Source organism: Nerophis ophidion, linkage group LG21, assembly GCF_033978795.1.
Source record: "Nerophis ophidion isolate RoL-2023_Sa linkage group LG21, RoL_Noph_v1.0, whole genome shotgun sequence".
Taxonomy (NCBI): domain Eukaryota; kingdom Metazoa; phylum Chordata; class Actinopteri; order Syngnathiformes; family Syngnathidae; genus Nerophis; species Nerophis ophidion.
This window is the reverse complement of record NC_084631.1, coordinates 13,503,636-13,529,296: the sequence shown is the minus strand read 5'-3', so window position 1 is coordinate 13,529,296 and position 25,661 is coordinate 13,503,636. Positions and strand designations below refer to the sequence as shown.

The 25,661-nt window shown below is 38.6% G+C and overlaps 3 protein-coding genes across 4 annotated transcripts in view; 2 read left to right on the top strand and 1 right to left on the bottom strand.

The window, feature by feature from the left end:
• The window catches only part of trim46a (tripartite motif containing 46a), a 30,084-nt gene extending 27,350 nt beyond the window's left edge, over positions 1 to 2,734 (bottom strand). The window contains exons 1-2 of the mRNA XM_061881971.1: positions 2,395 to 2,734; positions 1,805 to 2,063 (exon numbers count right to left, since the gene is read on the bottom strand). Coding sequence (XP_061737955.1) covers positions 1,805 to 2,063; positions 2,395 to 2,454 — 319 coding nt within the window. The 5' untranslated portion in view covers positions 2,455 to 2,734. The remainder of the gene's footprint in view (positions 1 to 1,804; positions 2,064 to 2,394) is intronic.
• Positions 11 to 14,305, top strand: LOC133539792 (transmembrane protein 107-like). Of its 2 annotated transcripts, none has more exons than XM_061881973.1 (5): positions 11 to 4,082; positions 4,170 to 4,237; positions 4,311 to 4,411; positions 8,051 to 8,147; positions 13,593 to 14,305. In XM_061881973.1, exons 1-5 carry the CDS (start codon positions 3,996 to 3,998, stop codon positions 13,660 to 13,662), a joined length of 423 nt encoding a protein of 140 aa, XP_061737957.1. In that variant the 5' UTR covers positions 11 to 3,995; the 3' UTR covers positions 13,663 to 14,305. The 2 variants fall into 2 exon arrangements, with proteins under 2 accessions (XP_061737957.1, XP_061737956.1); XM_061881972.1 differs by lacking the exon at positions 8,051 to 8,147 and adding an exon at positions 7,884 to 7,980.
• Positions 14,306 to 14,935: 630 nt separating this feature from the next.
• Positions 14,936 to 22,231, top strand: krtcap2 (keratinocyte associated protein 2). The gene is made up of 5 exons (XM_061881970.1): positions 14,936 to 15,094; positions 15,537 to 15,691; positions 15,784 to 15,847; positions 21,805 to 21,871; positions 21,947 to 22,231. Exons 1-5 carry the CDS (start codon positions 15,091 to 15,093, stop codon positions 22,065 to 22,067), a joined length of 411 nt encoding a protein of 136 aa, XP_061737954.1. The 5' UTR covers positions 14,936 to 15,090; the 3' UTR covers positions 22,068 to 22,231.
• The last annotated feature ends 3,430 nt before the right edge of the window (positions 22,232 to 25,661 follow it).

Below are 25,661 nucleotides of genomic sequence, written 5' to 3'. Positions count from 1 at the left end.
AATGGATGGATAACATCCAAACACATTTGCTTTGTTATTCAAATTGTGATATTATTGTATTATTGTTTATAGCTCAGCAACTTTTTTTACGACTCAGGATAAAACATTTGTATTCAGTATTTACACTTCACTAATGACAACATACACGTAGGAATGGGTGAAATCCCCTAATACAGGGGTGGGCATTACGTCGATCGCGATCGACTGGTCGATCTCGGAGGGTGTGTCAGTCGATCTCAAGCCAGGCATTAAAAAATATACATAAAAATTAGCAATCATCAATCATACCAAGACTTCATTTTCGTCAGTTGTTTGACATTCTCGGCACCCGAGGATCTTGTGAGATGACGCTGGCTGCTGCGAGCTCATATTTAAGAAAAAAATCACTAACAGGGCGGACGCAGAGAAACACATTTTATTTCAAGAGACTCCGTACCTACTGTCAAAACTCTAAAGACCGACTGCACAGTTCCTGTCTTCACCATAAAAGACCTGTTTCATCCTGCCTGTGCTAACAAAATAAGAGTCTCAGAAAGCTAGCGTGCACAAGCTAGCAAGCTACGGAGTTTGATGCCAATGTATTTCTCCCCCGCCCTCAGCGACCGCTTTCTCACTTGCTTGCCCACCCGCACACTCACTGACGTCACTTACCTGCTGCCAGACATTAAAGGGCCACACACATATGCTACTCTCATAACAAAGTGTTTAAAAACGAGTATGCAAGTTGGACAAATCAGATGCCAAATCCAACCACTTTCATGTGGTATTGGACAGAAAGGAGGACTTTTTTTTTCCTCCATTTGAAAATGCGGACGTTATCAGCACCACTGTCTAATTCCAATCAATGCAAGTCATCAGAATCAAATACACCAACTTATATTCTTATCTTCATGAAAGAAAGGAATCTATGTGTGTTAAACATGCTTGTATTATCATTAAACACCATTAACTTGTTAACAAAAATGTCTCTTTCATAAATAAATAAATATAAATTATAAATAGGAATGAGGTAGATCTCCTCGACTTGGTCAATTGAAAAGTAGCTCACCTGCAGAAAAGGTGTGAGTGCCCCTGCCCTAATGCCTATATTACAATACATATTGCACCTTCTTGCTATAACAACAAATATCACAATACATGATTTGGCAAATGGGTTATTTCAAAACAGATTACAAAGGCTGTTAAAACCGTTAAAAGGGTTAAAAATACAACATTTTCAAAATCATTAAATGATTAAATTTTTGATCACAATTGTAATTAGACAAAAATCTGGGATGGCGGTCTAACAATAGGATTTAATACTTAAAATATTTCCTACTATTGGTTCTGACTTCAATATTTGTTGTGCCCGTAAAGCCCTCCAGTGTCCAGGTACTTCTTTCCTGATTTTGCAAACAATAACAGACATGACAAAAAACAATTTTGATAGTTGAACATATTAAGTTTTCACTGCAGCACTGACCACATACTGATACTCTACTTGCTTTCGTTGCTGTCGATATTTGTATCGGTCTGCCCACCTCTGTTGACATTCAAACGCCCTAGCTTAGCGGTTCTCATGGTTTATTGTTTCCTCCTACGGTGTGTGGTGTGGCATGGTTAGCTAATCCTCATCCCCCAGTGATAATGGTACTTGTAAGAAGTGGCTTTGCACTGTGGAGGGACGTTAGCCGCTGGGTCATTCGCTTGTCACTGTCAAATTAATTGCTAGTACATGCATTATCGCACTATGACGACGGTATTAAAAGCTCTATTGTCGGACAAATTGATATCGTTTATTGTCATGCGCAGTCTTCATCCCTACCGGTTCTAAGCAGGCGGTCCAGGTGGTCCGGTGTCCTGGGTGCGGGTCTGTGGGGCTGCCGCGGGGAGCGACTGTTGGGCGTAGAGGCGGGCGATTGCGGCTCCGGGGGCAGGTCAGGAGGAGGGTAGCCTCTCTGTACCAAGACGTTGGCGGCGCAGAGCAAACACACACTGTGCTGGCAGGGCAGCAGGATGGGCTGCTTCACCGTGTCGTCGCACACGGGGCATCGCAGCTCCTGCTCCATGCTCTTCATGTTGGACTGGAAGCGCACAAACATGAACACACCATCACAAAAAACATGGATGAATATTACCTATCTACAGTGTTTTACGTTCATCTTTCATCTTAACGCAGCATCTCGTTCCCATGACAACATCCATCAGCTTTCCCATGACAACATCTATCAGCTTGACATGCCGGCAAAACCCACTTATATCCATCCTGGTTTAAATTAAAATAGCTTTAGGTCACATTTCATCCAATAAAAACCTTCAGTTAGCTAAAAAAAAAAACAATGCTATGGACTTCCATAATGCAGAAATAAACGTGCATTTCATGCGTAAATCTACATGTAAGAGTGTTATACTCACGCTGATACGAAGCAAGGCGTCCATGAGGGTTGAAAAGGTTTTTAATTCAGTGTCTGACATGCCAAAACCAAGGCAAAGCTGCTATCTCAGGCTTTTAAACCGGATTTATACCCACGTAGGCCGGCAGACTGCTTACTAACGTGCTACCGTTAGCCTGCACGCAGGATGTATGCAGTGGAGATAGGAAATATGAAATATAATAGCACAAGGGTATTATGATTTTTTTTGTATCAATATTACTATCATCATGTTGTATTGGAATATTTAAGAAAGCAAAATATAATTTTTATTTTATTTTATTCTCCCTTTAAAAAAAAACTACATAAATATTCGGTAGCCTAGTTTCTCATTTTCCCGCTAGATGGCAGCATTGTGTTGTTGCCCAGAAGGAACATTTTAAACGTTGTTGTTCTTACCCGGATACTAATCAAGAACGACCGGCTCCACTGTTTTTATTTGTATTTGTATTTTATTATTTGTTTAATTAAACAACACACGTATTTATAATTCACACAAAATTCAAGGCGCTTTCAACATCAAGGAAAGAAAACAGAAGCAAATACAGCTTGAGCGTAATACTATGAAATATATTTTTTAAAGACAAAAAGGGCTACTTAAACCACTTTAAATGTTTTTAACAAATGTATCCATTTAAGGGCTAATGTAATCTTAATCATTCTCCAAGATTTGATTGATTTTTGTAATCCATTAAGCCAATTACAAAATGTAGGCCTTACTTTCATAAATCGACATTTATGTAAAAAAAATAAAAATAGCCTGTAGCATAATAATGTTGAGGCTCCACGGTTTTTGTATAAACTACAGGATTTATGCAGTGGAGAAAGGAAATATGGGAAATAATAGGCCAGTAGTTTTATGATAATTGTTATTATTAGTATTATACTTTTTTTACCACAGTTTATATATTTAATATGTGTACAGAGTGTTCTTATTTCTTTAAAGCTTACAATTTATATAAAAACGACACAAATATTAATCTGCCTGGTTTCTTGTTTTGCCAGGAGAAAGCAGCATTGTGTATGCATGGTATGAACTGGTCAGAACTACAAACGTTGTTTTTTTTGTTTTTACCCGGATGTTAAGCAAGAACGCACCGGCTCCACTTGTTGTATGTTAAATTAAGCCGTCGTGATTCGTTTTTAATATATTTTTTATCAAGGTGAATTTGAGCTACAATATTAACTTACATCCATTAAATTCGTTGTAAATAGCTGAATTCCGTGTGTAAACGAATGTTGTCTTATCGGAACTTTCAAACGTTGTTGTTGTTTCTTTCCGGAGACCAATAAAAAAGAACCGGCTTCGCTGTTGTTGTAGCAACCGTCGGCGGCGATAAGTATGTTAAATTAAGCCTTTATGATTCGTTTTAATGCGCAATTGTTACGTGTGTTATTAAGGTGGATTTAATCGAAAATATTAATATAATTCCATTAAACATGATTTGTAATTGTGTTTTGCAATTGCTTCGACGCTACTGATAAGCCTGCACCATAAAAAACCGTCGTTGAACTTTGGTTACATTTTGTAGCGGGATCTGTTTTTTTTATTGTCAATTGAATTTCTTATAATTGCGAATTAGCATGTCGGCAATTACTAGCCTCATTCCTGCACGGTTCCTGACAATCATTGCTCACCTTGTTATAGTCATCACTATCTTTTGGACGAGGGTGAGTAAAATATGGCTTATTTATCATTCATTTTCATTAGGTTGACTGTTGTGATCCAACACACGTGTGTTCTTCTATGTTTCAAAGGAAAATAACGTGAAGGCCTGCCTGCCTCTGGAGTTCACGCAAGAGCAATACAATAGTGAAGATTCCAAGTAAATAATACATAGAATACTCACACAAATGTCACTTCATACACTAATTGTGTGTGTTTTGTGTGTCTTTCAGGTTGGTGGTGGCACTGTCAGTCACTCTCGCATTGTTTGCTATCGAGATAGTTGGCTTCTTCTCGGGAGTGTCAATGTTCAACAGCAGCCAAGGCCTCTTGTGTATCCTTTATGATGATTTTTCAACTATACGGTATAGTACTGGGAGGTTTTGTTGAAAATTGAAGTGTTTTATATCGGTCAATATCAATAATTATCGATATTTTTGTATCTCCTATCAAAAATGGGGACCGCGAGTAAAAATATATTAACTAAAAATATTTGTTTAAAACATAACATTTCTCTAATTATAATCTCCTCAGTTATCAGGACAGAGAGCAAAGGAAAAGTTAACACAAACATTGCAAACACTCAAATTCTAAAACCACATTGAACACTTAAAAAAGGAGCCATATGTAATCATCTGGCCGGTAATTGTACAGCAATCACGGCCAAAATTCTGTAACCCCCTCGCCCTGACTGAGGCTGCCAGATACGCAGTCGCATCCAGCTCCATCGACTGGGCTACTCCAAGGACTTTCAAACTTCCACTGCCTCTTACTAGGGGTTTTGAGGGGCTGGGACCTTAATAGCTGAATAGACAAGTGTTTTCTCAAAAACAAATCTCTAAATGTAATCAACACATTTTACACATAAATTTGGCTATTTACAGGAAGGAGTACGTCATGCCTGCATACAATATCACAACAAATGGCTATCATATGGTTATTGTTGCTATTATCAGAAAACAAGGACTAAAACGAACTACAACCAATGAGCAACGGTTTTACTGGTGAAAATAAGTAGAGCATGCTTAGCAGCTTAATGTATGCCCAAAACTAAAGAGCAGACATTTTACCAAGGTATGCCTATAGGTTAATGTTTCAAATGTTTCAGATTGCCATGTAACTTGGTACATGTAGTCCACAATATGCAAACATGAATAAGGAATTATTTTATCATCTGATTTGGCTGTTTCCATACATTTCACATTGCCATGACAGCCATGCTAATATTGGAACCCATTTCCTCAGCGTAACAGCATATTGAGAACGAAATAGGCACTGACACCACCCATATCCCACATTAGCCTATATGTCGATGTGTAATTGACCAGGCTTGCATGCTAAGCATTCGTTGCACGAACATACTAGCTTTGCTAGACAATAGCATAGACTGTATTGGACAATATAGTTTACATACAAATTGTCCATTTCCATTCATTACAAGTAATACGTTTTTTAATTTTCCTGAAGGAACTTTTTAATTTTTCTGAAGGAACTCTCCTGAAGGAATCAATAAAGTACTATCTATCTAAGAAAACGTAAATGCCTTACTTACCTATCAAGGAGGAAATTAGAAAGTTTGGTGTCAGATGAAAAAAATCTTCTCCTCCTTCAATCGTCTCCATCTTTCAAAGGCATTCCCGATACAAATCCTTGTTTTGTTCCTGGCTTTGTCATGAATAAGTTAGGAATCGTAACAAGGCCTTTTAGATTTACTAAGGTTTGACATGTTTAGTAACTTTTTTTTATTTTTTATTTATTAAATCAACACAAAAACACACAAGATACACTTTCCATCAGTGCATCAACCCCCCCAAAGAAAACCCCTCCCTCCCCCATTCACACCCAGCCACACCCACTCACACAAAAAAGGGTTGTTTCTTTCTGCTACCAAAATGCTGGTTCTCACAACATATATAACACAGTCTGCAAGGGACACAGTCCCTGAAACACACATGATTGTGTGTGTCGCCGGTCCACTAACACTATCATTAATTACTATTTTTTATGTAATCGTTTTATATGATTTTACTTTCTTTTTTATCCTAAAAAATGTCATTGTTTTCCTTTTTTTTTATCTCATTTTATTTTATTAAAAAAAATAAAACAATAAAAAAAATAACCTTATCTTCATCAGGCCAGGTTGTTAATGGAATTAGACTTGTCTAAAAGGTTTTTAAAACCAGGTCCAGTCCAGACAATGTCAAAGTGGGCTCAGCAACACACACCCTCATCCATGTACAACAACAAAAATTAGGGAAACAACAGATTGCATATAAGTTAGCATATAAGTTATAAACAAAATTACATTTTCATAAAAAGCATTTGTGTATAGTCCATATTATGTCGAAGTCAGATTCAACACACACCTTCATTTTGTACACTCAAAAATAGGGAACACAACAACAGATAGCATATATGTTGCTGTTGTTACATATCTATAAACATTATTACATTTTCATAATAAGCCTGTTTAGTAACTTTACCAGTGGCAGTAGCTGGACAAAGATGGTGGTGCCTAACTGGCAACCTAGATGTGACACACTCACAGACTTTCTAATTGGTCAAACGATAGAGGGCGGGACATCGAAATGAAAACAATAACAGGATTTCCGGGCTGTAAATCTAATTTTGAAATGAGATTATTCTGGCTGAGCTACTACTATCAGTTATAGAGGTATTTGAAAAAGAACATGAAAGCCTTTTGACATATCAGGGCTATTTATTGATGACTTGACATGAAATGATTACATATGGCTCCTTTAAAATAATCTCTTAAAGTGTTAGTGAAAAAAATAAGCAATATGTACAAAAATGGTTGATAAAGTTTAACAAAATAGTGCAAAGTGTGAAAATGGAAACATAGAAGAACTACTTTCTGCATGTTTAGTGCCAGGAAGTAATTGCTGTGCTCTAAAAGGTGAGCGCGGCTAAGACGACGTGGTATCAGGTTTAGGGTTAGTTACTGTAACGGTTAGCTAGCATCGTGGCATGGGTTGCGTTCTCCCGTGGGTGCAGCAAAGATGGAACACAGCGTGAAGGTAGGAATAAGAATTTATTTATACAATAAAACAAACTAAGAACAAAAACAGTTGCACAAAGGCACTAACCAAAAACCAACAGAACTAGTGTGGGAGCTAGAAAGAGCAAAGGGAACTGAAGGCGCTTGCGTGTAAGCTAGGGACAAACAAACAAAATAGCATAGAAGCTAATCGAGTACGAAAAGTTAGTTACCACAATGCTGGAAAGAGCGCCGTCAACTGTTGCGTGAAGCAAACAAGAGTCCGAGGACGAAAGGCAAACAAAGGCGGTCTTAAATAGAAGGTGCGCGACGACAAACAAGAGAGAGGTGACACTAATGAGTTACTAAGACAACAGAAACAAAACAGGAAGTGCCACCGGGAACTAAAGACGCCTAATATCAAACAGGCAGTGATAACAAAACAGAAACAAACACAGAACATGACATGATCCAAGTCTTGGATCATGACAGTTACCAAAGATTCTCACCCCTTTTTGAATACAGCACGCATGGGAGTGTTGGTGCGTGTGTGCAGTGTTCAGATTTTTTTACATTTATGTATTAATGTACAAATGTTAAAAACGCAATTTCATTGTTGGTATGTGATTTTGTTTGAAAAAAAATATGTAGTTAATGGCATGTCTATTTTCCGTAAAATACGCAATAAGGCTATATAAAGTGTGTTGTGTACAGCCACAGACCACGCAACCTTAGTTGCAAAGACTGTGGTTAGTCAAATAAGGGCATTAATTAATCTCCAGCTATAATTCCATGACTCCTGCAATAGCTACAGGAGGCCATGCCAGTGGCACAGTGGCTCTGCTATTCTTTCTATTCGAGCGGTGGGAGTGTGCCATCTACTGGTGGATTCTTGCCTTCTGCAGGTTAGTTTTCCTAATGGCATTTTTTTTGTACGCAGTTTGTTATTTTTTTCCTGACATATATATGACCCAGCACTGGCTGTCCACTGCAGCGCATCCGTCTCCTTGTCTTATTTTGTGTTTGACAAGTGGGAATGCTGGACTTATTGGGTTATTTTCTTCCCCTGCAGGTTGGTATACTGTATGTTTGTCTCTTCTTCTAAAGTGAGAATATAAATTACATATCGACTGATTTATCTGCGCCGATATTTGGCATTTTAATCAGTATCAGCCTTTCGTTAACGGTGTCAACCTTTTTTTCTTTTTTTCTTTTTTACAACTACCATTGGACTACATCTGCAGATACAGATAATGATACAGAGCATACACATATGATGACAGTATTTAAAAATATTAATAATTATTGAATTAGATAGGAATAACCACTAATTTGTTTAGGAATAAAAAGTTACTCTAATTGTCGGATATCAGACGGGACATTTACAGTGGGGCAAAAAAGTATTTAGTCAGCCACTGATTGTGCAAGTTCTCCCTTTTAAAATGATGACAGAGGTCTGTAATTTTCATCATAGGTACACTTCAACTGTGAGAGACAGAATGTGAAAAAAAATCCAGGAATTCATATTGTAGGACATTTAAATAATTTATTTGTAAATTATGGTGGAAAATAAGTATTTGGTCACTTCAAACAAGGAATATCTCTGGCTCTCACAGACCTGTAACTTCTTCTTTAACAAGCTCTTCTGTCCTCCACTCGTTACCTGTATTAATGGAACCTGTTCGAGCTCGTTTTCTGTATAAAAGACACCTGTCCACAGCCTCAAACAGTCAGACTCCAAACTCCACTATGGCCAAGACCAAAGAGCTGTCGAAGGACACCAGGAAAAGAATTGTAGACCTGCACCAGACTGGAAAGAGTGAATCTACAACCGGCAAGCAGCTTGGTGTGAAAAAATGAACTGTGGGAGCAATTATCAGAAAATGGAAGACATACAATACCACTGATAATCTCCCTCGATCTGGGGCTCCATGCAAGATCTCATCCTGTGAGGTCAAAATGATCATGAGAAAGGTGAGCAAAAATTCCATAACCACACGGGGGGACCTGGTGAATGACCTGCAGAGAGCTGGGACCAAAGTAACAAAGGTTACCATCAGTAACACACTACGCCGACAGGGAATCAGATCCTGCAGTGCCAGACGTGTCCCCATGCTTAAGCCAGTGCATGTCCAGGCTCGTCTGATGTTTGCCAGAGAGCACATGGGTGATACAGCAGAGGATTGTGAGAATGTCATGTGGTCAGATGAAACCAAAATATAACTTTTTGGTATAAACTCAACTCGTCGTGTTTGGAGGAAGAAGAATACTGAGTTACATCCCAAGAACACCATACCTACTGTGAAGCATGGGGGTGGAAACATCATGCTTTGGGGCTGTTTTTCTGCTAAGGGGACAGGACGACTGATCCATGTTAAGGAAAGAATGAATGGGGCCATGTATCGTGAGATTTTGAGCCAAAACCTCCTTCCATCAGTGAGAGCTTTGAAGATGAAACGTGGCTGGGTCTTCCAGCATGACAATGATCCCAAACACACCGCCCGGGCAACGAAGGAATGGCTCCGTAAGAAGCATTTGAAAGTCCTGTAGTGGCCTAGCCAGTCTCCAGACTTCAACCCCATAGAAAATCTGTGGAGGGAGTTGAAAGTCTGTGTTGCTCGGCGACAGCCCCAAAACATCACTGCGCTCGAGAAGATCTGCATAGAGGAATGGGCCAAAATACCAGCTACTGTGTCTGCAAGCCTGGCAAAGAACTATAGTAATAGTTTGACTTCTTGTTATTGCCAACAAAGGTTATATTACAAAGTATTGAGTTGAATTTTTGTTATTGATCAAATACTTATTTTCCACCATAATTTACAAAAAAATTCTTTAAAATTCCTAAAATGTGAATTCCTTATTTTTTTTTTTCACATTCTGTCGCTCACAGTTGAAGTGTCTCAGATGAAAATTACAGACCTCTGTCATCATTTTAAGTGGGAGACCTTGCACAATCGGTGGCTGACTAAATACTTTTTGAGTTATTGTGGTAATTCTTCCCTGGTCTGCTCAGTTGCATTCATGTGGCCAACATCTCCACCCTCCTTTCTGCTGTGCTGACCGCCTACAGTACGTTTCTTTTGCGTACCTGTCAAATCTTAAATTTTTTTGCCCGGAAATCCATTTTTTTTCCTTATTTCCTGTCGTCTTCCTGGTCCTCTTTTGTTTGTTTCTTCTACTCTAGTAATTGAGCCACTAAACATGCCTCCGCCGTCTGCTCGTAGCGTGGGCTCATCAAAGGAGCGCACAGAGTTTCATGTTTCGTGATACTATCAAATAATGCGACAAAGGTGAATGGACATGTAGACAACAGAAAAGATATCTATGCCAAAAATTCTAACCTTTTGTAAATATCTTGACAAATAAAATATCATTATATAAGTAAAGAAGATCAGGCAGCAGCTCACACATTCTCATGCTTTCTGTAAAATCCAGGAAGAAATGATGCCTTTAAAAATGTCTCAACTAGAAGCTGATGTAGAGAAATGCCATATTTTTCCCAATTTTCCCAGGAGATTTCCAACATTAGCACCGCATAAAAGATTATGTCGCTACTGGTCTGACGTTTCCTAAAAAATAGTGTAAAAATAAATTAAAGCATTGTTTAGCTCAGGAGTAGCAAACATTCGGCTCGCGCTTTGAAATGACAATTTAATGTTGGTGCGGCCCGCGAGTGTAATATGAACGGCGTTTGACAGCGTCATACTTGCCCAATTTTCCCGGGAGACCCCTGAATTTCAGGGCACCAATTCTCTCGAGGCCCTTGTCAATTTTTACCAAATCAACAATATTCAGGGAGTGCTATAATGGCACTGCCTTTAGCGCCCCCTACATCCTGAATTGACAGCATGCATGCCCAGTTGTATGTTGCATCTGGCCATGTGCGATGCATGTGTGTTTTTGCAAGATGTATTTGATCAACAGCTACACACGTCACACTAAGGGTGGCCGTAAAAAAAAACTTTAAACACTGTTACAAATATGTGCCAGACTGTGAACCCACACCAAACAAGAATGACAAACACATTTCGGGAGAACATCTGTATCGTAACACAACATAAGCACACCAGAACAATTACCCAGAATCCCATGCAGACCTAACTCTTCCGGGCTACAATATACACACCCCTGCTACCACCAACCCCCCACACCCCCACCCTCCCTACTTGACATGTAGTGGAGCAGTAGTCTTCTTTTGGGGGTGCGCGGACCCCTGGAGGTACTTGAAGGTATGCCAAGGGACAAGTGAGATTGATTCAAAACATTCTAAAAAACAGCAGCAATTTATAAATCCTTTATAAATATGTTTATTGAATAATACTTCAATGAAGTATGAATGTAAGTTCATAAACTGTGGAAAAATAATACAACAATCTAACATTCAGTGTTGACAGCTAGACTTTTTGTGGACATGTTCCATAAATATTGATGTTAAAGATTTCTTTTTTTGTGAAGAAATGTTTAGAATGAAGTTGATGAACCCAGATGGATCTCTACTACAATCCCTGAAGAGGGCACTTTAAGTTGATGATTACTTCTATGTGTAGAAATCTTTATTTATAATTGAATCACTTGTTAATTTTTCAACAAGTTTTTTAGTTATTTTTATATCTTTTTTTCCAAATAGTACAAGAAAGACCACTACAAATGAGCAATTTTTTGCACTGTTATACAATTTATAAATCAGAAACTGATGACATAGTGCTGTATTTTACTTCTGTATCTCTTTTTTCCAACCAAAGTGCTTTGCTCTGATTAGGGGGTACTTGAATTAAAAAGTGTTCTCAGGGTTTAGATCACTGAAAAAAGGTTGAGAACCACCGTTGTAGAAGACGTTAAAGGCAGTGCAGTCACGGCAGCCCTTAATTATGTTGGCCAGGTAAAAATTGGGAAAAATTCAGGAGAATGTGTGAGGACTGGTGGGCATTGTGGTGCCGGGTTCGATTCCCTCGAGGATGCGCTGACGTGAACACAACAAAGGTAGGATCTTAAAATATTTATTTAACAAAAAGGGAGCTCTGAACAGAAATACTGGAGCTAATAAAAGGCAAACCAAAAACGCTAGTATGAAAACTAAAAAGTAAAAAATAGACAAACTAAAATGGCACGTTGGCACAAAAGAGAAAACAAATCATCAGTATGTAAACTGGGACAAACAAGTGGCTCAGCGTGAGAAGCTAGCAAGAATAGAAATAATTGCTTGAAAGCAAACGATCAAAAACCAGCCGTACAATGAACCCAGACCGAATGAACAGAGAAGACTGGCTTAAATAGGAGGGTAATAATTAGTAGCAGGAGTGCGGGGCGAGACTAGCAGGTGGACTGATGAGTGACCATGGTGACAAAGCAAACAGGAAATAAGGAGTCGGAGAAATATACAAAATGGAAAAATAAATAGGGTAGATCTGAGCAGCAGATCGCAACAGAATAGTTGCACCGGTAGATTGTCGGGAGGTGCACTGAAATCTGGGAGTCTCCCGGAAAAATCGTGAGGATTGGCAAATATGTTGCTAGGGCGGGAAAGCCAGTCAAAGAAGGTGATATCATTAAAAAGTGCATGTTAGATGTTTTAAAGAAATCCTATCTTGCGGCCCAGCCTCATCCAGTTTCTGCATCCTGTGGCCCCCAGGTAAATTTAGTTTGAGACCCCTGGTCTAGCTGTTTACTTGCATTACATGTACTATTTTTGTTTCATTAATTTTTACTGAAAATTTCTCCATCCATCCATCCATCATCTTCCGCTTATCCGAGGTCGGGTCACGGGGGCAGCAGCCTAAGCAGGGAAGCCCAGACTTCCCTCTCTCCAGCCACTTCGTCTAGCTCTTCCCAGGGTATCCCGAGGCGTTCCCAGGCCAGCCGGGAGACATAGTCTTCCCAACGTGTCCTGGGTCTTCCCCGTGGCCTCCTACCAGCTGGATGTGCCCTAAACACCTCCCTAGGCAGGCGTTCGGGTGGCATCCTGACCAGATGCCCGAACCACCTCATCTGGCTCCTCTCGATGTGGAGGAGCAGCGGCTTTACGTTGAGCTCCTCCCGGATGGCAGAGCTTCTCACCCTATCTCTAAGGGAGAGCCCCGCCACCCGGCGGAGGAAACCCCTGAACCACTGAAAATGTCTATCTGCTCCAAATATCAGTTGTTGACTAATAATCGATATCGGCCCTAAAATAATAAAAAGCGAAACAATAATATAGGGCTATTCAAACTTTTTCAACATATTGCTGCATAAAGAGCAATTAAAGGATGTCAGACGCCACTTTTATACATTTTTGTACATCAACTATGCTGCAGCCCATCCATTGTAGGTCAATATATGCACAGCTATTTCAGCAAAGGTTGAACATACAGTAAGTGACAAAGCAAATTAATGCAATAAGTAATTAATTTTTCGTAAATTCGAAATATGCTGAAGACTTATAAAATAAGTTGCAGCCCAAAAATGGCCCTTGGGCCGCAATTTGGACACCTCCGTTTTAATATGTTCCTGTCACTTCTTCTTCATCTATTGTCTCTTCTAGTGTGCTGCCTGCCTTTGTGGAGATTCTACTATTAATCGCCGTTTTTGGACTGAAGAAGAAGCCGTTGTGAGAGGCTGGACTCTAATTTATAGGACTATAATAGAGAAAAGGCATGCTTTGTATTAAGATTGTCATGTTTCAATGCAATCGTAAAGAAAGGAGTGAGAAAATGCCACCATGTTGTTGTCATTGTGAAATGCTGATTTTTATGTTTTTTACATTAATTTTTGTTGTTTCACCATTGCAAAAAAGAAGATACTTGTTTATCTGTCATCTTACCAACCACCACAACCTGTATCTTTATCGTACTATGTAATGCAGGAGTGTCCAAACTTTTTCCACTGAAAAAGGAAAGCATGTGGGGGCCATTTTGATATTTTAGATTTTCAAAACCAATACAATATTTATTGTAACCCCTCAATTTTGGGTTAATGTTAAAGGTCTCGGGGACTCCAAAGGGTTATTAAAGTGTTAAAAATAGGTCATATATTTGTTTTTGTTTTTACTTTTAACCCTTAAATATCTATATATCAACTTCAGATCCCTCTGTTCCTGTAATGGTTTAGTTTTTTGTATGTTTAATACCTTTTTTCAAAGAAACTCCTGTTTTTTAAGGCAGTAACATAAAATATGCAACATTTTCCATAAAAAATTTCAAAATGTGAAGTACTTGAAATCTTACATAAATAAAATAAAAACATCATGAAAACCTTGCTTTTGATTCATAAATTTTTTTGAACAATTACAGTTTAAAAAACAATCTCACTAAATGTCTCAGAGATCCAAAAGGCTGTAATTCATAATAGAGTTAAAAAAAAAAAGTTGTATCAATATATATTTTTTTGCTTTCAACGCTTAAATCTGGAGATCTACCTGTCTGTTTTCTATATATATATATATATATATATATATATATATATATATATACATACATACATACTTAAATACATACATACATACATATAAACTGCCATTATGGCAACTTTGTGTTATTAGTGTCAATATGGCAAAAGTTTCTTTTTACATTACAGCTGTTTGCTCTTTTATTCTACTTTTTTGTTTTGATTGATTGGAACTTTTATTAGTAGATTGCACAGTTCAGTACATATTCAGTACAATTGACCACTAAATGTTAACACCCGAATACGTTTTTCAACTTGTTTAAGTAGGGGTCCACGTTTTGTTGTAATGCTTTATATAAATTGTATTTTTGTGTTTCTAAAATGTTATGCTACTACACAAGTTCATAGATCTCATAATTGGTATTTAAGTTTTTTTATTTGGTATTTTTCCATATTGTATTTCTTTGTTCATTTCCACATAGCTCACACGTTTACTATGACCACGCCTACTAGTCCCACGTCTAATTTGGACCGGGTGAAACTTACTTTTGTTCCTATTTCCTGGCTGTTAGCTATCAGGCTCGTTCGGTGATATTAAATTTGACATTTAAATAAAAATAAAGTCAACTTCACGTACAAAATTTGGATTTAAAACCATGGGTATGTATTCCTATTTTCATGGGCTCATTATGTAAGTTTAAGTATATTGGAGTGCTTGAGCTAGCTTGTTTGAGAACGCCAGCTAGCTAGTTAGCTGCTATTTGTATTTGCTATTTATTTTTGACGCAAAACTGTTGGCCAGTAAAAACAAAATTGAGGTAAGATTCAATCGGAATAAATAAAATAATGCATTACGTCGCTTTTTTTTTTACCACTAATGGAAGCTTTTAGGTTTGGAAGGTAGCATAATTTTAGAACCGATAGGACTTCCGGCTGAGCACTGACGTGTCACTAGTAGATTGTGAGTTAACTTTGCACAACTCTTCAAGATAACATTTTATATTCAAATTGATGCCGTACTGATATGGGAATGTTGCATTTCTAACTCATCTGCTTTTACAGTGACTGTGGACGTTTTAATAACAACCACTGTGTTTTGCAGCAGCAAACACGGCCACTTCTCTGGTGCTGTCCAGCCTGCTGTCAGTGTTGGTGTTTGCAGGCATGCAGATGTTCAGTAAACAGCTGGCCTCCTCAGAGTGGTTTACCATCCTGGGAGGCTTCCTGGGCTCCATCCTCTTCATCTGCTCCCTCACCGTATCCACTGGAATTGCTATTGTGCAGCTGTTGGGCTTATAATGAATGTTTATCAACTACAAAATGTTAAACCTTTAACTTAATTTCTTCAGGCTTTTAATAATCTGGAAAATGTGTTTTTTGGGAAAGGATTCCAAGCCAAGATTTTCCCAGAGAGTAAGTGAATTTGTTAACTAGAGGCGGGATTTATGACTCTTTGGAGGGAGACAGATCTTAAGGAGCCATTTCGTTCAGAAGACTCCCTCGTTTTTTGTTTATTTTTAATTAAGGAAACATCCATCCATCCATCCATTTTCTACCGCTTATTCCCTTTTGGGGTCGCGGGGGGCGCTGGCGCCTATCTCAGTTACAATCGGGCGGAAGGCGGGGTACACCCTGGACAAGTCGCCAGCTCATCGCAGGGCCAACACAGATAGACAGACAACATTCACACTCACATTCAAACACTAGGGCCAATTTAGTCTGTAGTATATTCTGTTAAAAGACAATATTTAAATTACCGTTTTTTCGGAGTATAAATCGCTCCGGAATATAAGTCGCACCAGCCGAAAATGCATAAGAAAGAAGAAAAAAATATATATATAAGTCGCACTGGAGTATAAGTCACATTTTTTGGGGAAAAGTATTTGATAAAACCCAGCACCAAGATTAGACATTTGTAAGGCAATTTAAAATAAATAAAGAATAGTGAAAAATAGGCTGAATAAGTGTACGTTATATGACGCATAAATAACCTACTGAGAATGTGCCTGGTATGTTAACGTAGCATATTATGGTAAGAGTCATTCAAATAACTATAACATATAAAACATGCTATATGTTTACCAAACAATCTGTCGCTCCTAATTGCTAAATCCCATGAAATCTTATACGTCTAGTCTCTTACGTGAATGAGCTAAATAATATTATTTGATATTTTACGGTAATGTGTCAATAATTTCACATATAAGTCGCTCCTGAGTATAAGTCGCACCCCTGGCCAAACTATGAAAAAAAATGTGACTTGCAGTCCGAAAAATACGGTAGAATAATTTATTTTGCACACACTGAGACAGGCTCCAGCACCCCCCGTGACCCCGAAAGGGACACGCGGTAGAAAATGAAGAGATGGATTACTCTTTTGGTGGGATTCATTCTGAAATATAGGCTATACAATCAAATTGTTTGGTGTGTTTTCATTGTAAGCATTCCATAAGGCGGTGCCATGTTTTCCATGCTTTGGCAGTGACATCACTCGTTTAGAATTTTTCCTCATCTACAAAATGTGTAGTGTTTTAACAGAATTGAAGAAAAGACACAAATAGGAAGCAAGAATACAATGCATTAAATAATACAAAATGTATGATTAAAAATTGGGACATAATAAAAATGTAAGTACAAAATTGTACACTTGAAATATTACACATTAGAATAATTAAACCAGAAAAGTGAATCCAAATAAAAAATTATAAAATTAAACCTAAATACAATTGAAGAATATATATTTTCTTTAAGTACATATTTATATATATATATATGTATATATTCGGGGTGTAACGGTACACAAAAATGTTGGTTCGGTACGTACCTCGGTTTAGAGGTCAGGGTTCGGTTCATTTTCGGTACAGTAAGAAAACAACAAAATATACATTTTTTTGGTTGTTTATTTACCAAATTTGTAAACAATGGCTTGATCCTTTTAACATTGGGAACACTATAATAATTCTGCCTACGTTAATCCACATTAAACTGCCTCACGTTGTTTAGATGAAATAAAATGGCACAACTTTTCTTGTACATGTAAAAAGTGTAACATTAAACAGTTTCAAATCAACTCATCATGCTTAACTTATTACAGCATTGGGGAAGCCTGTAGTTGATTTTTTTATTATATAAATGTTAGATTTGTATCAACATGTGATAGCAGGGACCCTTCCGTTCAAAACTTGGCTGCTACATTACTAATGATTAATGTAACTATAGCTGAAATATAGTACAATAGCAATAGGAGAGACTATTCATCCCTAAACACCATGGAGTTCATGTAGGCTTTATGATGTACTTACATTATTATATACACTATCAGAGACAGAAACTCTTCATTTAACATAATGTACTTTTTTGCTGCTTCAACACACCTCAATCAACACTGTCCATAAGACAGGCACACACCGCAAAATGAGCTAACGTTACGCTAAAAGCTAACTAGCCTTCACCTAAAGCCAGGACTGCGAGTGAGCTGAGCAGTTTGTTTCTAGAATACCAACGGGCTCATAGTGATGTTTAGAAAGTAGTTGACTTGGAAGTGTTTAGTATAATTTGGGGAGACTCCGCTGCTCCTCTGCTAAAGACCTATCTGCTCGACGCTGAAGCGCTGACTAGATGCGCTCTGAATACGCACTGCTGATTAGCTTGTTACCGCCACTGTTGTAACCGATCAGATGGTTGTGTGGGAGGGACAATGCAGGGTGCTGTGCAGGAGACAGAGGCAGAACGGAGCCGAGCATCTTGTTAAGACTTTAGCATAGGCGGCTACTTCATATGTTCGTGTGGAACTCGTTGGGTACTGCTCTGCACCGAACCGGAACCCCCCGTACCGAAACGGTTCAATACAAATACACGTACCATTACACACCTAATATATATACATGTATGTATGTATATATACATACATATATATATATATATGTATATATATGTATGTATATGTACACACACTTTATTCATATATATGGTAACTGGGTTAAACTTGTATAGCGCTTTGACACTCTTTCCACATTCACCCATTCACACACACTTTCACACACTGATGGCGGACCTGCCATGCAAGGCCCTAACCATGACCCATCAGGAGCAAGGGTGAAGTGTCTTGCTCAAGGACACAACGAATGTGACTGTCATGAACCGCTGCCTGGATCATGTCTTATTTGGGTTTTGGTTCCGTTTTGTATCTCTTTTTGTTAGTATTTGACTTCCTTAGTTCCTGGTAACGCTTCTGTTTTTTTCTGTTGTCATAGTTACGTATTAGTGTCACCTGCCTCTTGTTTTTTACGTGCACATGCTTTGTAATTACTCCCCTTATTTAAGCCTGCCTTTTCCGTTACTCATCCTCGCATCCTAGTTTCTGTTCCGTGCAACAGGTGACGACGCTGTTTCCCAATTGTGGTAAAAAACTATTCCTTGTACTTGCTAACTTTCGCGCTATGCTTCTTTTGTTTGTTCCCTAGCTCACATGCTAGAGCTTTTAGTTCTTTGAGCTCCCATGCTATTTCTGTTTGTTTTTGCCTTTAGTGCCTTGTGCAAGTGTTATTGTTCTAAGTCTGTTTTGTTAGTGTAAATAAATCATCATTTCCTACCTTCACGCCGTGTCCAAATCAGACTGCATCCCTGAGAGAACGAACCCGCACCACGATGCCAGCTAAACGTCACAGTGACAAAGTTGGTAGAAGGTGGGGATCGAACCAGGAACCTTTCAGGTTGCTGGCACGGTCACTCCCAACCGCGCCATGTTTTTATTAATACATTACAAAAAGGTATTCCAAATGCTGATACATTTCCTTTAACTCTGACTCATTTTGCCAGCGGGTTTCACGCACGTGCAGAGTGGGAATCGGTCCTCATCGTTCACTTAAAAGAGTTGTTCCAAAGATTTGACACATCTCTGTTTTTGATGTTTCTTGCATGTGTTTAATTCACTTTTGCTCGATTTTTCAGGGAATAGAAATTACTTCAATTTAGCACCAAAACATTAAATTTATTTTTTGGCCGTGTTAAAAAAAAAAAATTATATTATTTATTTTGACAAATTATGACTAAGTAGTATTAAGGTGCCCTAGGATGAGCATATGATATTTATAATATATTTGTAATAGCTTTGTAACAAATATGTGATGCAGCTCTTAAAATATTAAATTTATATTAAAATATGTACAACAATAATAATTTATAAAAGTATAACATTTTTCATAATGAAATTATCATCCCACAGTTGGGGAAAACAATACTAAAGCGTATAGTTCTTCCATGTAAGCTCATCCATGTATATTTTTTGTCCTATTCCTGTATTACAATTGTATTACCACACAGATATATTTAATGATGTTCTAACTGTAATATGTGTCCCTGGCCTAGAGCCTGTTTACGAGCACCAAAATGAGAAAAGTCTCTCATCTCCCTCATTTGTTCCACTTTTGAGAATACATGCTCCACCACTTGCCTTTGAAGTTCTGCGTTTTTATTAGGTTATGAAGGAAAAACATATTTCCTCATATCGCCTGTGACCCACCTCTAGCTAGATAAGAGAGCTTTGTAAAGAAAAAAAAAGTTAAAAGAGCAAGCTTTCTTCCACATCCTAGAATAAAGTCTGGAGTTCTGCCAGCCATTGTCAGTCAGCTACAGACTTGGGAGATTTAAGTTTGATCTTGTGTTGTCAACGTGCGAACCTAGCTTGATGTTGCTGTTAAAATGTAAGTGATATTAGCATGTAGTTCACATAGCTATACTAGAGTTATTGTTTTTGTACTCATTTTAAAAGTCGTGTGTGACACACAGTATTGTGTTCCCAGGAATAAGGAACTTTTAACTGAGTGCTCATCCCTCAAAAGTGAAGCAAACAAGTGAGTGAGATGATAATTAAAGTCTTGTGCTGTAAAAAAGGGTCCCTTCAAGAGGTACCAAAAATCAACATTGAAACCATTCAGTCCCATTAAAGAAATTCACAGGCATGCAGTACTTGATATGCCCTACAGAGGGCAATGGGGAGGTGTAAGGTCACAATGAAACAGCAGTAGAAAAGATGACTGGCAGTTCGGTAGCATGTATACTTGCCAACCTTGAGACTTCCGAATTTCGGATATTGGGGTGAGGGGTAGGGTTTGGTGGAAGCGGGGGTGTATGTTGTATGAGTTAGTGCTGCAATGGGTTCTAGGTATTTGTTCTGTTGTGTTTATGTTGTGTTACGGTGCGGATGTCTTCCTGAAATTTGTTTGTAATTCTTGTTTTGCGTGGGTTCACAGACTGGTGCATATTTGTAACAGTTTTAAAGTTGTTTATACGGCCACCCTCAGTGTGACCTGTATGGCTGTTGATCAAGTATGCCTTGCATTCACTCGTGTGTGTACAAGACGTATGTATTATGAGACCAGGCCGAAGCGCTGTTTGTATAGAGGGAAAGTGGAAGTGACGACAGGATGTAGAGGATGCTAAAGGCAGTGCCTTTGAAGCACGCCCCCAATATTGTTGTCCTGGCGGAAATCGGGAGAAATTCGTGAAAATGGTTGCCCCGGGAGATTTTTGGGAGGGATACTGAAATTCGGGAGTCTCCCGGGAAAATCTAGAGGGTTGGCAAGTATGGTAGCATGTGTCACATACCAAGCTATGTCTGTTGTGTACGGTGGAAACATTGGGTATCAAAGTGTAAAATGAGCTCAAAAGTTTAGCATGCAAGCACACCCAGACACTGTATTCAGCCAGTTAGTAAACACACAACTCCTTAACTTATCAGCCAGTACAATGATAATACAATATCGCTAATAAAATGATCAGAAAAAAAAAAATCCACTCTACCTTGTCGGTTAATCTTCTTTGCCTGCATCAGAATAGAGGGTTAGGGTAGCAGAAGGCAGTGTCGACAACTCTCTGGATATTTCCTGACTGTTTCAAACCACACATTGCTTGTCCATTGCTTTCTTTTGACTCATATTGAGCTAGCAAACGTAGGAACAGGTTGTAAAAAGGCCTAAAAAAACACTTAAAAGGCACACAAAGTAGCACAGTAGCTAACAGCTTATTGACCAGCCCTGCCCATAATGGATGTGCTGCCGGCCACAAAATGGCTGCCCTGCAGGCACTCAAAGGGTGGATGAAACATTCATATATACCGAAGCATATTTTAATAGGTCCGTTTCATAAATTTAGGTTCCATTGTAGTGCTGCAAAAAGAACGTAACGAGAAAAGATGCAATGTTTATGTTAATAAGCCTGTTTTTTTACTTTTTTGGACCAATTATGCAAATTGCACTATGACATATGTTGAAGGACACAAACTGTATTCCTGTTACAATATCTTAAAAAAGTAAATCCTGCATAGTTTTGATCACATTGTGTGATTTAACAATGATTTTTTCTTTTTCCAGTTCTGCTGTGTCTTTGCTTGTCCTTGTTTGCATCTGGTCTTGTCCACCGAGTGTGTGTCACCACCTGGTCAGTAACACTTGACTCAATGTCTTCATTTTCCTTTTTTTAAAACCCTCTCACTTCCTCGTCCTCGCCATGCAGCCTCATCTTCTCCCTCTTCGCCATCTACTACATCAACAAGATATCCGCCGCCCTCTACCAGGCAGCTGTGCCTTCCGCAGCACCGGCCAAGGTGGCCACCAAGGGGAAGAGGAAGAATTAATGGATGGAAAAACACAACACAATACACACGAGACAAAAGCTTTCATTGGCTGATGTGAGTCCACAAACAATAGAAAAATCACATTCCATTGTTCGGACAACCTCGCCCATCCTGTTTTTTTGTATCCACACAAGTCAATTTGCTATTAAACTCCATGAAAATCAGCAACTGCTCTCATAAATGTGCCGTCCTACAACCTGCAGAGGAAAAGAACACACAACTAGAATATGCAGGTTCAGAGAAATTATGTTAATGCTGTATGTGTGTAAGCCGAACCTCAATGCCAACGGTTGGCATGAGTCAAGTACCATGCTGTGACTCTTGAGATGTATGGCTGCAAAATTAGCTACACAAGTTAGTGTGCTAACGTTAACTTGATGACAGCTCGCATTTGTCACTTACCCATTTATATGACTGAGGTGTACAGTAGCAAAAGTGGCTAAAAAATGTAGCATGTGTCACGTACCATGTTATATGACTGAGGTGAACCGCTATGAAATTAGCTGAAAAAGGGTCAAATTTGCTTTACAAAAAAAGCTGCCGTATATAGACTGAGTATGTGACTGAGGTGTATGGCGCCAAAATTGTCCCAAAAAGTTTGCATGATAAAGTTAGCATGCCAACAGCGTATGTCAAGTGCAAAACCCAAAACCAGTGAAGTTGGCACATCATGTAATCTGTAAAGTAAAAGCAGAATACATCCATCCATTTCTACCTCTTATTCCCTTTGAGGTCGCGGGGTGCGCTGGTGCCTATCTCAGCAACAATCGGGCGGAAGGCGGAGTACACCCTGGACAAGTCGCTAACTCATCGCAGGGCAAACACAGATAGACAACATTCACACTCACATTCACACACTAGGGCGAATTTAGTGTTGCCAATCAACCTATCCCCAGGTACCTGTCTTTGGAAGTGGGAGGAAGCTGGAGTACCTGGAGGGAACCCACGCATTCACGGGGAGGACATGCAAACTCCACACAAAAAGATCCCGAGCCCGGGATTGAACCCAGGACTACTCAGGGCCTTCGTATGAGGCAGACGCACTAACCCCTCTGCCCCCGTGAAGCCCTGCAGTAAATCCAATTTAGGTGCAATATGGAAGCCAAGTTTCAGATTGTGCAGATTACAATGATTTGTCAAACCTTTTGAACTTGTATTCAATTGAATGGACTGCAAAGACGATATACGTAGTTCATGTTTGTACTGAGAATTTATTTTTTATTTTTTGCAAATAATCATTAACTTTGAATTTATTGGCAGCAACACATTGCATTATTGTTGATAAATGGCTTTGACTTTGCATAGTACAATTTTAACTTGCATTTACAGATGTAGCGACAAACTGTAGTTACTGACAGTGGTTCTCTGAAGTGTTCCTGGGCCCTGGTGGTGATATCTTTTACACACTGACGCCGCTTTTTAATGCAATACCACATGAGGGATCAAAGGTCATGGGCATTCAGTGTTGGTTTTCAGCCTTGCTGCTTACGTGCAGTGATTTCTCCAAATTCTCTGAACCTTTTTATATCACGGACCATAGATGGTGAAATACCTAAATGTCTTGCAATAGCTGGTTGAGAATTGTTGTTATTAAACAATTTGCTCAGGCATTTGTTCACAAAGTGGAGACCCTCGCCCCATCCTTGTTTGTGAATGACTTAGCATTTCATGAAAGCTGCTTTCATACACAATTAGCCTGATCACCTGTGGGATGATCCAAATAAGCGTTTAATGAGCATTCCTCAACTTTTTTTGTCTTTTTTGCCACGTGTGCCTGCTTTTTTGAAACATGTTGCAGGCATCAAACTCCAATTGAGCTAATATTTGCCCAAAAATATGTTTTCCAGTTTGAACGTTAAGTATCTTGTGTTTGCAGTCTATTCAATTACATACAGGTTGAAAATGATTTGCAAATGGTTGTATTTTGTTTTTATTTACCATTTACACAACGTGCCAACTTCACTGGTTTTGGGTTTTGTACCAATTTATGTGAAACTGGGTAAAAGGGTTACAAAATTAGCACAAAAAAGTTAGCTTGCTTATACCAAAAGAGAAGTAGGCGGCCAAAAAAAGTAGAGATTAATAACAAAATATACTTTTTTTGGTGTATAATCTTATGTGTGAATGCTAAGAAAGTCACGCAGTTATATGATGCAACTATTCAGTAACTCAATTCCTCATACATTGGACATTGCTGCTCAGAGCCAGGTGTGAGCTGGAGCCTATCCCAGCTGACTTGTGGGGAGGGAAGGTGGACTACTACAGCATTGGCCTGTGGAGCGATATGAACCACTACATCACCCAGGCCGAAAAACAAGGAGGAGTTGGGTGTGGATTGTGGAAGAACCCCATCAAATACCATTGGAATCAGTGGCCCCCGCCCTATGACATCATGGTTGGCCAATAAAAAAGCATACACTTCCATATGAGTTATATTCATAAGGGGAAAAAAACACTAAAATATATATTTTTTTAAACAGTATTTTTCTTTTCCAAAATCCTTCCCTAAATATGTATTGTACAGAACAATTTTCAAAATACCTATTATAGTGGGGTTTTTTTTACTCATGTTAAGGGAATATTTTCCCACTTTTGGGCAAAATTAAACACATTACAAGTTTCTAGCTTCGGCCTTTGTGTCGTGCGACGAGAGGAAGAGAATGATCTCACCCTCTTTAGTATCTATGCACAAACACACATTTATCTCTCACTTTTAATGGTGTCAGGATGTACCAGGTGCAGAGAGTGAGAGTGAACAAGAATGTGTAACTTTCGGTTTCGAACTCCGCCGAGACTTTGAACAGCTTGGTCTCCTCTCGGGCGCTTTTTCTTTTTTTTTTTTTTGTATAGAATAAATTGTTAGTCTTCAATCTTAGTCACCTCATTATTTAGACAGCCTGAGAACATAAGGATCTGGGAGGACTCTTGCATGCAAAATGGTGGTTCACATTCTTCTTTAACTCTAAAATGGCTGATTTGAACTTCGAATTCTTGTTACAACACAAGACAGCGACTGAGGATATCCCAGAAATTAGTAATTTTTTAAGGATTTTTGTCATGCAGCCTTCTTTTGGACACATTGTCATCTCACGGCCCCTGCAGTACCTTGTGAAAAGCCCTCTGTTGTAGATGAGTGTTTCTTAATCATAGTTCCTGGAGGGACGCCAAAAAAAAAAACTGCTTCTTGACCGTGGTTCCTATGGGACGCAGCTGTACTCAGTTGTAATACACTTGTCCACCACTTGTAGCAGTAATGACAATATCCAACATACAGACGAAGTCATAAAAGTTTATTGAGCACACAAATTATGACCAAAGTGGTGAAGCTGTATTTTCATTTGGACTTTATCTTTTTTTTGACAGTTTAGTTACAAAATATATTTATTATTGATATAATCTTAGACTACAGGTTTATGTTAAATAGATACTAATTTTTGGGACTAAAACATTGTTTCATATTATTTGACTGGCTTATAAACTGTAATTAAGTTACATATAATAATTGAATACTATCAAAATCAAGAGTAAAATTATTAATTAAATATTAATATATGAGTGGGCCCCTGTCCCCCTCTGCAGTGTAAAAGTTAGGCC